Source organism: Melanostigma gelatinosum (assembly GCF_949748355.1).
Source record: "Melanostigma gelatinosum genome assembly, chromosome: 9".
Lineage (NCBI taxonomy): Eukaryota > Metazoa > Chordata > Actinopteri > Perciformes > Zoarcidae > Melanostigma > Melanostigma gelatinosum.
Window position 1 is genome coordinate 9,944,412 of NC_136642.1, and position 17,416 is coordinate 9,961,827.

Below are 17,416 nucleotides of genomic sequence, written 5' to 3' on the forward strand. Positions count from 1 at the left end.
TTGATGTTTAAATAATGGTTTTGCCAAAACCGTTTTGGAGATCACAGTCTGAGACGTTGGTCCTTATCGCTCCCATTCAACTGGAGGAAGCTGATATGATCCACCATTCATTGACTCCTGCATTTGTTTCTGTTTAGCTTGTCAACTTAATTCTCTTGATGCTGATGCCAGTTTAGGAAAGTGCAACTGTTGGAATAAAACAAAAGAGCAACATAAATAGCATTACCTACTTTGCATATAAACCTTGAAAGACCTGGCAGAATTTACATGGAGGCAAATGTTGGTTTGCAGGAGACGTGGAAAAGCAGGAGAGCGTTTGCACATAGAGGAGGTGGTGAGAGGAAGAGCAAGGGGAAAGAAGGGGACCGGAAAAAGCCCATTTTCCTCTAGATGGTTGGATAATTTCTAAAATTAGAGTAAATTACAGGGCGGGAGGATTGTCTGGGCTGGTACTGATGCCTGATAGTCTTATCATGAGAGAGAGTCGGCGGCTGGGCAAGAGTGAACACAGACAGTAAGAACAAGGGGCGCTAACCTAAACTGTAACCTGACTCTGTGAGTTTTACTGTGTTTGGAAGGAGAGCCGTACATCATAGACAACAGCACAGAGGAGAGACTGGATTCAACCATCACTTCCTGGTGCAGAAGAGCCCAGACTGCCAGTGAGTCCGCACTGCAAGAGTCCCTGAAATGTCTTGGCGGTGAGTGTCTCGTATTTTCCTCATCTAAAAACTTCCTGTGACGTGTATTTCAACTTCTTCAACTCTTGCCTCCAGTCTTTCTTATGTTTTGGTCTTTATTTGACTCGTGCTGCTCTCGTACTTAACACTAGTGGTACCAACTCTGCACCAAATACTATTTTGTTAATGATTGTCTGTTGGTATCTGTGTTTTCTCTAGAAACAGGTTTAACATCGATTCTATTGAATAAATTGTGTCCATTGTTAAGACAAGTGTGTGATATGACAAAAATCCTCTATCACAGTATTTTATATTGCAATACATCTATATATAATGATATAATAAAAAAAAGTTGTGTATGTTTAAATCTTATAATGCCAAAAAACAGTCACTTTCACTGTTTTCCCACATGGATTAACGCACAACACACCGAGAAATATTACCGGGACAGCTGCCATGGTGGAATGATTTCTAATGGTTGACTAATCCTAAAAGTTTCACGGTGATACTGCCGACCCTTAAACAAGCCAAACGACTTGTGTTCAAAACATTTTGGAGGTGTGCAACCCAGATAACCAGAAAATAGTGAAAAATGGCTTTCACTATTTCCCAGAGTCCAAGTGAGATCCTTGAATTGTTGGTTTTTAGATAGAAATATATAAAAACGGAGAGAACAGCAAATCCTCAACAGTGTTAATAATTTACACAGAGGAAGGGCAGGAACAGAACAGCATGTACAGTAATTTCCTCTGAACAGGCACAATCGGATGCCTTGCATTCAACAGTCGGATGCATGTGACATAGATATTTGTTGTCTTTGTTGACACTCTGAGGCTGTGAGGAAAGGAAAAAAAAAGTGGGTGCGTCATTTGCCACATTGCTGCGTTTCTCATGCAGCCTGAGAAGTGACAGAAGGGAACAGAAGCCAAACCAGCATCAACGGATAAACATAAGAATCTGTGAAGAGGATAATGCAAACTGCAATAGCTGGCGTTAACCACGACCAACGACACCTGCAGCGTGCGTGTGGGGCTACAGTATGCTATGCTGTATATATTGTATGTTCTTCCACTTATTCATAGGTTTTTGCTTTTTTGCTCAAACAGTGTTGTGGTCAGCTTTACATGTTTTTGTTCTACTTCTACGCCCTTTCAAACCTCTTGTAGGTCAATATGATTTGCAAGTGAAATGTTTGTTCCACGGGTTGCAAAATGTTAGTTTGTGTTTGTGACATTTGGTCAATAAGCCTCCCTTGTGGTGCAGTTTGTGTTGCATTATATGGAAACTAGTGTCTCTTGCAAGCCTCTACATGCGTTTTGAGATACCAGGGGCAAAAACAATAAAACGCATGGCTGAAGGTGATCTGCTTCATGCCACTCGGCTGTCGTTTTCTTTTGAAGTTCACAGTTGCAAATGGTTTACCAGCTGAAAACAGCTCACACACACACACACACACACACACACACACACACACACACACACACACACACATGTGGAGGGGGGAAGGTTAAACTACAAATAAGGAAGTGTTCTGTCACTCTGACCTTTGTCAGTGACACACACACACCTGGAAGTAAAGAACAAACAGACAACAGTGGTAGCAGACAGGTGGGCAGGCAGAGGGAAAAAGCTCTGCAAATGTCTGACTGAGAGACAACGTGTGGGCTTTTTCACAAGAGGCTCAAACTTTATGTTTTGTGGATTGTTTGTTCCTGTAACACAGGTGGAATTACTGGACAGGCACTCTCGCTCATGACCCACCTGTGAATGGAACAGTTCGTATCGTCCTTTATGCGTTCTTCGTCGAGATCTGCACAGAAAACTAAACGACGGGGCATCAGAGTTCAAACCTACTGTGCTATTTATGATGTGTTTTTGTTGTGGTCGTCGATATTAACAAACAAAAAAACCCCCCCGCCTCGATCTGTTGGAGGAATTCAGGCCTGTCAGCTATTTTGGTTCCTGTCTTGCTTTCACTATTTTGTGAAAGGAGATGTAAAAAGGAAGGAAGGGGAGAGAGAGAACGACGCAGAGAGGAGGGGAGAGAGACGTATACAGTCCAGGCGTCTCGGCGAGTTTCAGTTGTTTTCAGAGGACGCTGAGAAGAGTAAGTGTTCACCTGCTTTCCTTTTGGGACGGAGAGGGGTTGCATAGGAAAGGACTGAGTGGAGGGAAGCGTGGAAGGAGAGGAGGAGGAGAGCGCGGGGAGTTTGAGGGTTGTTTTGTGAGCGCGATACAGAGAGATAGAGTTGATATGTGTGATATTTTAGTGTCTGATAGTGTGGCGTATGTGTTTAAAAGAGCAAAAAGCACCAGAATGAAAGTTTTCTTCTGTTTAGTGTGCTGCTGTGTAGTGAGGAAGTATTGAGCAACTGGGTGTTTCTTTATACAGTTGGAGATAAAAATAGACACGCTTGTGAGGCTGCACATGTGCAGGTACAAGTGACTCTCTCACCTATCACTCTCCTTCTCTTTGGTCCCAGAAGAAGCGAAGAGGCAACATGGTTCGGTGAGTCAAGCCCACCCAAACGAACGATATAATGCTCCGTGAGTCGGCTCTGGTCGTGTTCTGTGTGCTTCGTGCAAGCCGTGATGACAACTTCTCTGTTTCCATTCCTCCTTCTCTTTCTTTCCCCAGCTGTCGACCCGTCCTGCTCTGTTCCTCTATCATGTGATTGCTGATGCATTGTGTCTGTTTGCCTCAAGAAAATGTGTCATAAAGGATGTTTTAGTTCAGTGGTTGAGTGAGAAATACTTTTTTTTGTGTCCTGAAGATTCAAGCTCTTTAAAGGTTCTTCATGGGTCTTTTCCTTCTGTGTGTTCTCTTTGACCCACTTGCTGTATAAAAGTTGTTTTTTTATAACAAAAAACTGAAGGGAAAACACATATTCAAGTGCAAACACAATCTGATTGTGCATGCACAGGGTTCTACACTTCTAAAAGTTGTATTCTGCAACATTACAAGCTTTATTTTGTACGTTTTAACCCTGAAAACTGTGAGGAAAACTTCAAATGTTTTAACAACTAAATAAAAGCGGCAGGTTCAGTTTCAGGAAAGCGATTGAAATGAGAATTGAACATTTTGGTGACTCCTTCAAATGTCAAGCCAAAACAGGTCTTTAGTTCAGAGGCTGTTAGCCGAACTTGACCTAAACAGGCTTTTTCCACCCTCAAAGAGCTCCAGGAAATGATAAAATGGTAGGTATTTGGTCCGAGCTGTTGCAATGATGTTACATTGAGTAACTGAAGTCCCCAGTGTTGTTCATAGGCTTTCAAGCCGGAGATTTACCAGATTGTTCGGGTTATAGTAGTGCAGATGTACGGTATGTTATCGCAGTATTGTTCTCTGAAAATGGGTTCTTTTTTTCCTTACGGGTTAATGATTTTATAACTAACAAGATTGTGCTGAAACCGGTGGAGATTTATTCATAAACCAGCTAAAATTTGATTTCTTGAACAATAATTTAGTCGTTTTCTCTCGAAAATAACTTTGTGCTCATTGCGTTTCAATACAGAACTTTGTGAGGAAATAAATTATTTATTAACGTGGGTTTTTGCGCTAATAAAGGCGTACATGTTAATATTGATCAGATACAAGTCCTACCTTTGTGTGCTTTAAGTGCAGTTATATTCATACTGAGTATATTTCTACTTTGGATACATGTGTGTTGATGCAGGTGGTTCCACAGAGACATCACAGGCTTTCAGGCCGAGGATCGCCTGAAGACTCGGGGCAGTCATGGCAGCTTTTTGGCTCGACCCAGCAAGAAAAACGTAGGAGATTTCTCCCTGTCTGTCAGGTAATAAAGTCGAATCTCTCTTTTACATTTCTATCTCCACAGCTGAGAAGAAACCTTACTGTCCTATCCTTTAAAATTGTGCCCTAAGCTCAACCGCGTGTATCCTCCACTTAGCAAACCTTAAAGAGCAAAAACAACAATAAATTGTGATCTTATAGAACCTGGTCAATTGCTGCATAACATGTATACTTCAGTTAAGGAGGCGCTGGACTCTTACCGTTGCTGCTTTTTATTTACCTGCTAAAGTAATCTGCCGCCTTTAAACTTCACTGTTCGTTAAAATGCTGTTGCATAACTATGATGTGCTGGACATGAGAATATTCCTACTCTGTGTAGACGGAAACTCTTCCCTGAATGTTTTGGGTACGTTAAAATCACAGCTTGCGTTTATAAATGTGTCAGCGCAGATTATTATTGATCCAGTTCTAAGATTTAGTTGACGTGGTTGTTCAAGTAAGAATAAAAAAACATGTTTACAAATGAATCAAATAATTTGTGCCATTTTAATAGACATTACTTAAAAATGCCAATATAATTCTAAGAGAATAAAGATAATGTTCATTACGAAGAATAACGACGTATCGGATCAATTGATTCACAAACAGTTAAATGTGATAAACGAAACAACACGTGACACACAGTGCGTAGCTCTAAACCAACATTTGCTCATTGACTGATAACATGCTTCCATGTTTGTTCATGAGGTTTAATTGATGTAATGATGTTTAACATCTGGTTGCATACCGATCACGGAACTGCAGTCTGTATATCAAAGAGGTAAATGTTTAGATTTGTAAAATACATTGAATCTGCACTGATGCAGTTATGTTACGCTGAGTAACTCACGAGCTTTGTCACAGAGATATTTGGGTTTACACAGTGTAATGTGAGGATTGCTGTTCCTGTGTTAATATCTCTGTTCGGGACTGAGGCCGCAGCGTAGCTGTTGATAGGGTAACTCTAAAAACGTGAACATATCAGATCATTAACTTATTGATCACAGTGCAGCAGTCTGTAGTTGTAAATATTTTAATTAAATTGCATATTTTCTGAATTATTGACCACAGCAGTGAATATGCAACGCCAACAAACACATCAGGGCTTTTCTGTTTTTGGGAAGTTTTTACATGTTCTCGTTTTCACGAGTTCCTCTTGCGTCCCAAAAACAAATGTATCAGGTGGACTGGAGTCTTTAAACTGCACGAATGTGATGTGTGTGTAATGACATTGGCATTATTCCAAATCAAATTATTTACCAAAAAACTACGTACATCAAAACTTAGATTCCTGGTCTTAACTAACTAGAGGAACCTCCAAATTATTATTATTATTATTATTATTAGGCAGGCAGAGAACTACAGCTGCAGTCTTTGCACGATGACAGCGAACACAGAGTGCAAACACGGAAAGTTCAAATGTACGTGTCATAGATTAACATAGATACTATATACAGAACACACTGTATACAGTACTTATACAGTAGTACAATGTGTGATCTGATTTGTGGCCAAGTACCAAAACATTTGTAGTAATTTTGATTGTGGTTGAAGAAATATTATTATGTTCTCTTTTCTGTCATCGAGAAGTTTTTTGTCGATGAAACAACGTTGACGTTCGACGTAAACCCGACTGTTTTATCCCCTCAGGGTGGGCGAGCTGGTGACCCACATCCGGATCCAGAACACAGGCGACTACTACGACCTGTATGGCGGGGAGAAGTTTGCCAACCTGTCAGAGCTGGTGGACTACTACACGGCTGAGAACGGCATCCTGCAGGACAAGGACGGCACCGTCATCGAGCTCAAATACCCCCTCAACTGCTCTGACCCCACCACTGAGAGGTCTGTGCATGTTTACTTGCCACTGTTGAACCCCCTTTGGGTTAATGTGGCCCACAGTCACCGGCTTCTCTGAGCTGCCTTCACCTACAGTCTCGGGTTAAGTGTTATCGTGTTTGGTTTGGTGGTTAAGTTAATAATAGTCAACTGTGACGAGCATTATTTCCTTCAACAGTTGTTGATTAAGCATGATGAGTGTCCTTTGTAGGTTTGATATTCCATGAGGTTTCAATATTTTCCTCTGGGGTGAAGGTGTTTTACTTGAAGCCTCTGAAGCTTTTCAATGATACATTTTGGTTTGACAGCATCTTTGTCGGAATGTAAGTCAGTGAAAAAGACACCCACACTGCAGACAAAAAGAGCCCACAGCTGTTGAGACTTCATTCCTACAGCTGCCTCGCTGCTGCTGCAGCTATTGGATCATGATCAGGTCGACTTTATCAGAGGTGGTGAAACAGCAAAGTACACATACTCAGGTTCATTACTTACGCACAATTGTCCATGTTGTCAGACGTTATACATAAACTCTGATGCATTCCTGTTCTAAGTCAAGTTTTTTTTAAACTAAAGATTCTATCGAAACATGTTTAAAGACATATACAACAATTACATCTTCTATTTCTCCCTTATTGAAAAATCCCAAATCTATGATGATGCAAACGATTCAAGTGAAGTAATTTAGCTTCTTTGGGTGGAGGCGGGCGTTTTTCCAGCGCATAAATAATCGAATGCAACACAAAATCATTGAAATACAGATAACAGAACAAACACATAAAACTAGCTAAAACTGATAAAGATAGACCAACAAATAAACTGAAAAATAATATGAACATAACAAAAAACAGAGCAGCATACTTTCAATAAAAAAATGTGTAAGAAAATCTCTTACGATATTTTGTCCTTTATGCAAATTGAAAATTTCATAAAAATTTCATGAGTGATTATTCGTCTTTGCAATCAGTGATTCAAAGGTTTTGTGTAACTTATGTTGGAGATCATCGATGAATTGAAAACAAACCTGCAAATGCAATCTATTCAATTCTATTTAATTATATTCTATTCTAATTCATGGTTGGATATAAACTGTGATCAGAGAGACCAGTTTATGCAACCACGGGGAACCTTTTTGCTTTTTATATCAATGCATTGTCTGAATCCATCGGCTGTAGTTACTGGTTGCTTTGCAGATTAAGATTTTACATTCAACATGAGATAAACTAGCAAAACATATTCTGTTGTTGGGCAGACTCGTGTATCTATATTATGTTAAACTTCACAGAAACAGCCTTGCTGTTTTTGACACTGTTTATAGTTTTAGAAAACCTTTTCAGTGCAAAGGATTATGTTGTTCATCAAATAGTCTGGAAGCATTACAATTCCCAGAACAGAATATAGACATTTTTTACTCAACATATGCATAGAGTAACTGACATAAATGACTCCTCACAATGTAGTTTTGATTACGACTTTAATTTGACCTAAAAGTATGCTTTTGAATGCAGGGCTTGTATTTGCAACGATGCATATTGCTGTTGTAACATTGCTCCTTTATTAACTTTTCTTTTTACTGAGTATCTCTGTTTGCTAAATATAGCTGCTAGATCATTTTACAGGTATGTTCTAACGTCTGCGTTTGCATGCAAAGCCGACCACATCAAAGACCCCAGGTCAGGTCGCTGCCATAAACAAGATACAAATATCATTCTGTTTACTGTTCATCAAATGCACGTTTGGTTATTGATGGAGCTTTCTTCCAGCTGGAAACATTGTGCAACTGTTGTCTTCTTAAAGTATCCAACTAGTATAAACTCATACAGTTGCACTCCTTCTATGAGTCAAGGAGGACACTACTTTCTATGCTGTGTGTGTGTGTCTTTGTTCTTCACCCTAGCTGGAAGCTCTGCCCGCTGCCCCCCCTCGTCCTTCTCTTTCTGTCAGTTGTCTAACTTCCCTTTTGTTGCTGCGGTTGGAAACTTTAGGTTTTGACACAGTTTTGAAAGCAATGGCCAGACCCTACGTGTCTTCCTCTATTGCACACTCCATCATGTTCTTGCTCGCTCGCTGTCTTCCTCATCTCACCCAATCTCGATCTCTCATCTCCAAGAGTGATTGCACACACACCTCAGCAGGTCCCCCGTCATGTATCGAGCACTGGCGGCTTATCTATTCTCAGAAAACAGGATAAATATGGTCGGGCCATTACGTTGTTGCATTAATCACGGGTATAGGTGGAACAAACCCGGCTGACATGTTTGCATCGTCCTCTCTACAGTAGCTACTCCATCAACTATTCCCCTTGACATTCTGTTCTTTAGCTTCTGCAAAACTGCACGGACACCACTCTTTTTTTTTGCTGCAAGTGCTTCATGCAACCTGCTGTAATTAAGAACCACAGTCTAATTTCAGTTTCTGTAGATGTGTACACCGTAATTTGATGAGTTAGCCAAATAACTAAATCATTAAAACAAGTGCAAAAAGGCATACAGAGAGCAGACACAGGGAGGGGAGGTGTGTGCATGGGGAGTATCTGCGGTGGGGGGGGGGTGCAGGCTATAAATACTTTGTCCTCTTCAGCCATGAAATCTGTCATCAGAAATTTTCCGACCGCAAAGCAGGAAGTTTAGAAGAAGAAATCGAGAACAGTGCCTAAAATTAAGTCACAACCCAACACGGCCGAGTGTGCCTTCACTAACTCTCTCACACACACACACACACACACACACACACACACACACACACACACACACACACACACACACACACACACACACACACACACAGAGTGGTGGACAGAAATATATCCTGCCTGTTGCAACAACATCTGTACATGCTGTTTTTAACAATACACCAGATTCTGTTGCGGCTTTCTATTTCTACTGTATAGTGAGCTCAGGAGTCCAGTGTACCACATCAGTGAGTGTCTGACTACCGCTTAGCCTTGAATAGACTTATACATGCAATTCACAGTCACAGCGCTAACGGTGCTCTGCTCACATGAGGAGGAGGATGTTTCTTGTTTCATCGCTTCGTGCAAAATGTCGAGCCAAAAGAACATTTGCTCAAGAATTTGCAATTAGTAGTAAACTAACTGCATGAGACAGAAGGTGTCTTTTTGCAAGTCGTAGCAGTGAACCATCGGCACAAACAAACTCAAATGTAGCTCAGGGCATGAATATCTTTTAGAAATGTGCACACGATCTGAACATTTCTTTTTCTCTCAGGTGGTACCACGGCCACCTGTCTGGACCCAATGCAGAGAAGCTGCTCTGTGCTCGAGAAGAGTCCGGGATCTTCCTGGTCAGAGAGTCTCTGTCCAAACCCGGAGACTTTGTCCTGTCGGCTCTGACGGACGAGAAGGGCAAAACTGGAGGAAAGAGGGTCTCCCACATCAAGATAATGTGTCAGGTGGGCGTGTGTCCATGTGTCCATGTGTGTGTGTGTGTGTGTGTGTGTGTTTGTTTCAGTGCGTGACCATGGTATACCACCATTGGTGCATGAAACTAGGGTTTGTTCTTGGTCAGTCTTCTGCTTTGAATATACAGAATTAGGAGTCCCTGAAACTGATTCACATCATGTCGAATATGTTGGGGTATTCCCACAGTTGTGTCATGCACTTTGAAATCGGTGTAACGTCTCGTTTTCCCTGGCTTAGGCAATAAAAGACTGTTGCTCATATTTCAACTCTGCACTTGTTCATAAATGTCAGGCACAGTTTTACTTAAGATGTTTCCCCAACAGTTGTCCTCACAAAAAAAACGGTGTAATAAAAACGATACGTGAAACCAAAAACTGTATCCTGGTGTTGATACACACTCAGTGTAAACAGCTGCTCGTGATATTCACAGTACAGCAACAGGTCACACCGCCTTTCTCTTGAACTCATTTTCATAGATTGTGTCTTTCCGTCATTACCAGGGCTTTTGCATTTTATTTTTAGCGGTGGTTCACCTCATACAGAAAACTCTGTCCAGGCCTCATTCAAATGGAAGCCTTGTTTTTATGCACCACTGAGGTGCAAAAGATTAATGCGAGATTAGTGGAAGGGTCACAATGGCCTTTTCTTGAACACGTGGCGGATTAGGTCAGTTTCCTGACGGCACTCGTCTCAAAAGAGCCTGTTAACTGCGGCTTGTACCAGTAAAAAGGCTACATCAGTGTACGTTTATGTGTTTTACATAAAATACATTCATTTAAGTTATTCTCTTGAAGTGTTGGAAAGCAATCAACCATGAAACAGCCTTTTGTACATCATATACTTTGAGTCTTTGTTCCAAAAAGACGACTCTTTGGGGGCTATTGTGTTATTTAATTGTATTCATTTCCATTTTGATTCGGGGAAATGTACAAATTATTGTCTCAAGACAATTACTTGTTCACCATCTTCTGTTAAAGTGCCCTTGTTTTCATTTTGATGCTTCTCTTTTGAAACTTGATGCTTTATTTTTACACCAGATCATTTGGCACAACCTCTCTGTTCGTGTGCTTATCCAGACTGATGAGTTGTATGTTTTGGTGTTTTGTGTTCAGAATGACAGGTACACAGTGGGGGGTTCAGAGATGTTCGACACGCTGACAGACCTGGTGGATTACTACAAACGCAAAGGCATCGAGGAGGTCTCTGGGAACTGGGTGCATCTCAAACAGGTGAACCCAACTGTGTCACATCAAAATGAGACCGATCAAATCATTTGTAACATGCCTGATTTATCTTTGTGCGACAAATTCAACAAGTTGAATGTCAGTGAGCTGTGAAAAAACAGAAACAGGTCTTTGTGAATTATTATAGAAGGTGAACAGCACAGCCCACAGATAGGAAATGTTACTCACAGCTTGGTCTCAATGTGGCCTTATCGACTGATGTTGTGTAATGCGTTGAATTGGCTCATATTTTCTCTCTCTCTCTCTCTTTCTCTCACACCCTCCCTCTCTCCTCTGCAGCCGTATTACTCCACCAGAGTGAATGCAGCAGACATCGACAGCAGAGTGAAGCAGCTGGATCTGACCACGCAGCAGCAGCAGGAGGAGGGCGAGGGAGAGAAGAGCAAGGCGGGCTTCTGGGAGGAGTTTGACGTAAGATCTGACCCGGCGTCGGTTATGTTCACCGTGACTGTTTCTTATCGTGACGCTTTTGTGAAAGAACCACAGGGTTTTTCTAAAGTGGAAAGAGGTCAATTATACATCAGTGGTCTTATTACAAATTAATCTCAAGACTTCTTTACTGTGCGGCAGAACTAGAGGTGTTATACTACCATCATGTGGTCCCAATGCCATATTACATGATAACTCATAGCAGGATTTGAGTATGTGGTGTACTTGAAGGGTGACCATATTCATTTTACTGAAAACACTCACTGACACAAAAAAACACACTTGACTTTTGAGTGAAATTAAATGGAAAAGCTACTTTAAAAAGCTCATTTAAATCAAATAAATTGCAGGTGGTGGTGGCTCAGGCTGCAACTGATGAATAGTTCCATTACTGGCTTATCTGATAATTAGTTCCTCAATTGTTTGGTCCATTTTGCTCATTTTGTCCTGCAATTGTCCACAACCCAAAGATATTTGATTAATGATATAAAACTGAGAAGAGAAAAGAAACAAATCCTCACAATTCGGGAAAATTTGGCATTTTTGCAAAAAAAAAGGTATTCATTGATTAATTGATCACCTCCATCAGTAGTTTCACTACAAAGTCAAAGTTTGATTGACTTTTTTTTAATGAAATACTATTAAATTACTTGTATAATTCCATCAAACGTTGTACACTGTCACTATTAGTTTATAACACATTCTGTGTAGTGTGTAGTATGAATTTGGGACTCAGAAAGTATCACAGTCATCTCTCTCGCTCCCAAAAGGCTCTTCAAAAGGTTGAGGCAAAGGTGAAAAAGAGCAGAGAGGAGGGCCAGAGGCCTGAAAATAAGAGCAAAAACAGATACAAGAATATTCTTCCCTGTGAGTTTTTAAATCCTCTGAGTATCATTACTTTTTTTAAATTAACCAAATCTTATAACACATTTTGACAGTACTGACATGAACCAAATGTTCTTGTTCTCCCACCGTTTCTTCACTCTGTCCACTTGGTCTCACAAGTCAATGACACCAGAGTCAGCCTGCAGGACAGGGATCCTGATGTTGTGGGTTCAGATTACATCAACGCCAACTACGTGACAGTAAGTCTCCAAAGTCTCTGGCCTCATAGTAACAACAACACAAGAGGACAAAAACACGACATAGAAAACGGTCAGATGTTCTCTTCTTTTGGTTTTTAAGGTTGATGTTTGTTTATTGAGCAGCGTTCGGTGCTTCCTTGTGTGTTTATAGAACAACCTGTGGGAGTCCGGAGATAAGAAAGTTTACATCGCCACCCAGGGGTGCCTGGCAACAACTGTTAACGATTTCTGGCAGATGGTGTGGCAGGAGAACACGAGGGTGATCGTGATGACAACACGAGAGGTCGAGAAAGGGCGGGTCAGTTTCACAACAGAAAGCGTGAAAGCAGCTTTGGGCTTTAAGTGTGTGCTTCTTTCTTCTTGAAATTACTGAAAGCATGAAAAAGGAACCGACTCTGGTGAATTTAGTGATCATATTAATATACAAAAGGTTTCTGAGATATGAAGAAAATGACATACTTTTAAGTGCGAGAGGTTCAAATCCAAAGGTCAAATTAAAAAAGAAATGCAAATTATTATAAGTACCGGTAAGTAAAAAAAGCTGCAGTTTTCCTGCAGATGAAGTTAGAATTTACTTGATTTATTGTTTATTTTTGTGCAGAATAAATGTGTGCCATACTGGCCCGCCCATGAGCGCTCCAAGGAGGTGGGTCCGTACGTGGTGACCTGTAATTCAGAGAGAGATGCTGCTGATTACAAAATCCGAGTTTTGGAGATCGCTCCTGTGGACCAGGTAACCTCTAAACACCAACCTCTGACCTCACTGCACGCACTCATCGCTGTATATGTGTGCTACGCTAATATAAAGGATTTTATCATCTTAATCTCATCATTTTGTCTCGTTCCCAGCCAAGTGATTCCCGTACCATCTGGCACTACCAGTACACAATCTGGCCTGACCACGGCGTCCCACTGGAGCCAGGTGGTGTCCTGAGCTTCCTCGAACAAGTGAACTCTAAACAGGCTGAAAATCCTCATGCTGGACCCATGATCATCCACTGCAGGTACTATAGACAGCTAGAGAGCCGACCGCCTCATGGTGCTCATTGTTGAGACGTTACCAAAGTAGAAACCTGCATCAAAGCAAAACTCTGGAGGTGAATGATTCATTGCAGCATAGATTGCAATAATGCAATAATAATCATTTTCACTGATTCATTCGTTTACCTCGCAACCCCACACAGTTAAACCGGTCCGTTTGTAAGACGTAATGATGCATTTGGAGATTTGAGGGTTTCGCAGGACAGCGCCATGTGTTTCCCAGATGGCGGTTTTACCGGGTCACACTACGTGTCGTAAATAGATCGTAAATACCCAAACTTTAAAAGTGGAAGACATCTGTTCTGGTGTAATGTTGTGAAAAACACCACAGCAGTAAGTTTGTCTTAAGTTGGGTGATAACATGTCGAGGTTTTTACGATTAAAATGATTATGTTTAGGATTAAGAGCTGAACAGTAGGTTTTGAGTCAACTGACAGTTTATCCTGATGGGATTTTCCCCCGTGTGATGTGGCTGATACTGAGGCCGCTTGTACTATTTTAAAACTTGTTGTTTAAATGATTATATGACTCTTGTGTAAGTATTTTGGGATGCAAGCATGTTCACAAAGCTGCACAGCAGGAATAAGATGTCCCATACTTTCTTTTAACACAACACGGCCCTTAAATCCCATCAGGCTCAGCTGTATTTTCTGCTAATTATCAAATATTAGCATGTTCGAATGCTAAACTAAGATGGTGAACATGGTAAACATTACAAACTGCGAAACATCAACATGTTAGCATTGTCATTTTAGCATGCAAGCGTATATGTAGCATGCAGTACAGCCTCACAGAGCAGCTGGCATGGCTGCAGACTTTTCGTTTTGTTCGTCGAGGTAATGATGTTCAGCATTGATGGAAAGATTAACTTTGTTTCTTCTGTGAATTCCTGCAGTGCTGGAATTGGTCGAACAGGCACGTTCGTTGTGATCGACATGATAATTCAGACCATTTACACGATCGGTAACTTTTTAAAATTATTATTGTAAATGAATGATTTAATGAAATCAGCTCTCTAGATATGTATTTAGTAAAAAAAAAAACTAAAAAAACATTTGAAATGCACAGTTTATTTTCCTTTTTTTTTATACTGCCTCAATCTAATGCTTTCATATCTCACACTGTAGGTCAGGACTGTGATCTTGACATCCCGAAATACATCCAGATGGTGCGAGAGCAGCGCTCTGGGATGGTGCAGACAGAAGCACAGTACAAGTTCATCTACCTGTCTGTATCCGAGTACATACAGACCGCCAAGGTCAAAGACTGTGCCTCCATGGTGAGCAACGGGGCAGGACAAATCCAAGAAGATAAAGGAATTAGTCTTTTCTTGTGGGTGAAATATAGATTGATATGGCAAAAACGGGGAAAAACATTTCAAAGAAAAGAAAACAGAGATATGTATGTCAAGAGGCCTTTGCACTTTTGGCTGCTGATTTGAACACCACAGCCGACTAGGTCAATGCCAGCAGAATGATATGTTATCAGAGAGTGGCTTGTGAAAGATGGATGTTGACCCAGAAAACAGAAAACAATCAACTGCAACAACATAAAACAACAGTTGCATGACCTCTAATCTCTGTTTTTAAATAATCCTCAAGTCATATCTCGGAAATATCTCTCTCTTCCCCAGGAAACCGAGACGGAGTATGGAAATCTGAACCTTAAACACCCACCAGCGAGCAGGAAGGCCTCAAAGTGAGTGAGCGTGTGTCTGTCTGTGAAAAAGAGAGAAAAAAAGTGTGTCGGAGAATTGGATGTCGGAAATATATTTTCACTGCTCCTCTAAATCTCACACTGCCACCCAACTTTCCTTTCAAAAACGCCGTCTTCAGCCTTATGTCAGCAGAGAGTTGTGGGTGGAGGGAGGATGCATAGTTGCCACCTCGGTTTCATTGTTTTTTTATCCTAGGGACTGCATTGCAGAGGAATGCTTCAGTTTTAAAATATTATTTTCCTTCAAAATAAATCCCTGTTTGTTGTCTAGCTTTAATCTCTGGTATACTGAAACTAACGACAAGAAACGAAGCTGGGAAATTAATCCCGGTTTAAAAGCTGATTAATGTATAAACTATAGAGCCTTTTCCACAGTGCACCAAAGTACCAGTATGTACCAGCACCATGCTCTTAACAAGGAGCCAGCAAAGCAGTGGTAAGTCAGTCCACCACGTTGGTGCAGACTGAAATGTCTCAACAACTATTGGATGGATTGCCATGAAAGTTTGGTGAACCGCTGAATGTTTAACCACAGCGTTATCAGTATTTCTCTGTGCGCATTAAAGCAGTACTATTCGACGAGAACTGCACTTCCATAAAGGTGAATGATTCACAAGATCGAAATGGAAGCAACAGCTGCAAAGATATTCAGAATTTTTGTCTGTATGGCCTCAAGTTCCAAAGCAGGCTGGATCCTACAATTCCCAGAGTGCAACTTGAAACATATGTCATCATGCTACTTGTTCAAACTTTAGAAAGTCCCCTCCAGAGCAACAGAAAACATTATACAACTGGTTTAACTCCTCGTGTTAACTGAACCTCATGTGTAAAAATGGTGGCGTGCCCCTTTAATGGACAACAGAAGTAAACAAGATATGAGTGTTTTTGTGACCTCTAAGGCCGGACACCACGATGAACTGAGTTCTGTTCGAATTAACCAATTAGGGAAGAAAGGAAACAGCACACAACAGTGAACAATTCAGCCCAGAACACCGTCAACTTTGACCCACTTGGAGCTCTGAACAGTTGGCTGCCAGCTTTGAGTGATTGATTGGTTGTTTTGGTCTGTTTAGATAGTTCTAATGCAGCAATCTCTGTTCATTAACCTCTCAAGCATCTTCCATTCACGTCTAATGTCTGTGTCCAAACAATGTCGGCTGGTTTATGAAAATATACCAGATTGAGTCTGAAGCAATCACTTCCCCGGTTTTTCTTTGACTATTTCCAGAAACAAGGAGGAGGTTTACGAGAATGTGTCAAAAGGAAAAAAAGATGTGAAGAAGTCAAAGTCAGAGAAGAAAAGTGGCTCCGTGAGGAAACGATAGAAGAAAGTTTCTACTAAAGTACTTCATGTTGTTATATTTATGCAGGCACTCTTTTGTTAAAGAGTTTGTATTTTTAGTGGAGACAAAATAAAATGCGTGAAATTAGAGACGAGATAACCGGTTGACATCTGATGTGTCGCATGAATTCTTGTTTAAAGCGTTTGTTGAGAATAAAGTCAGAACATGTGTGAACACTTTGTTCTGTAATTGTCTTTCTTTACATTTCAGTTATTTGAACAAACACATAGTTTTTGTGGGGTGTAAATATTTCATCACTTTAGGTTCATACAATTATTTTTTTTAAATTATTTTTGTATTTCGATGAAATTGGAAAAAAAAAACAGAAGTGCATCAAGAGCAGATGCATGTTTATAATTTGTCGTTTGGAGAAGCAAAATGCTTTTAGCTCTTCTTCCGACATTTCACTGATCTCACAGACATGTTTGATTTTATTTACTTTTGCTGTCATCTTCTGTTCTTTACAAAAACGGATTTTGGGGAACTCCATCTGCTGCTGGACAAATATGAATTTGAATATACTTCATCAGTTATGTGGAGGCAAATATGTTAAAATCAACATAAAAATGCTCATCTATATATCAAACTCATTACATTTTTGGAGTAGCCTGTTGTTTATCGAGCCAAAGAAAATACAGAATGGACCTTTAACCATACAGTACTGGGAAATTGGGGAGTGCAGTATTGTTAGGCATCATGTGTGTGTCCCTAAATCTGAAATATAACTTTGCCTCTTCTCTGGACACAACAGTGGATAATAACGAAGTACATTTACTCAAGTACTGTACAGTTTTGACTGTTACAGTTTTTGAGGTACTTTGCACT

General features: G+C 40.6%; 1 protein-coding gene across 3 annotated transcripts; it reads left to right on the plus strand.

The window, feature by feature from the left end:
• The first annotated feature begins 2,289 nt into the window (after positions 1-2,289).
• On the plus strand, positions 2,290-16,770 carry ptpn6 (protein tyrosine phosphatase non-receptor type 6). 3 transcript variants are annotated; one of them, XM_079274980.1, is made up of 16 exons: positions 2,290-2,787; positions 3,073-3,189; positions 4,358-4,480; positions 6,127-6,321; positions 9,540-9,723; positions 10,846-10,962; positions 11,257-11,388; positions 12,177-12,273; positions 12,412-12,491; positions 12,643-12,789; positions 13,093-13,224; positions 13,341-13,495; positions 14,428-14,495; positions 14,660-14,811; positions 15,166-15,230; positions 16,477-16,770. In XM_079274980.1, the coding sequence occupies exons 2-16, from the start codon at positions 3,182-3,184 to the stop codon at positions 16,571-16,573; spliced, it is 1,752 nt and encodes a 583-aa protein (XP_079131106.1). In that variant the 5' UTR covers positions 2,290-2,787; positions 3,073-3,181; the 3' UTR covers positions 16,574-16,770. The 3 variants fall into 3 exon arrangements, with proteins under 3 accessions (XP_079131106.1, XP_079131107.1, XP_079131108.1); XM_079274981.1 differs by having other exon boundaries at positions 3,164-3,189; XM_079274982.1 differs by having other exon boundaries at positions 3,167-3,189.
• The last annotated feature ends 646 nt before the right edge of the window (positions 16,771-17,416 follow it).

Bases quoted from the DNA above. Each gene is read 5' to 3' on its own strand.
- ptpn6 (XM_079274980.1), top strand. The intron at 6,322-9,539 runs GTCTGTGCATGT...TTTTTCTCTCAG, and splicing joins TCTGACCCCACCACTGAGAG to GTGGTACCACGGCCACCTGT. The intron at 14,812-15,165 runs GTGAGCAACGGG...TCTCTTCCCCAG, and splicing joins TCAAAGACTGTGCCTCCATG to GAAACCGAGACGGAGTATGG.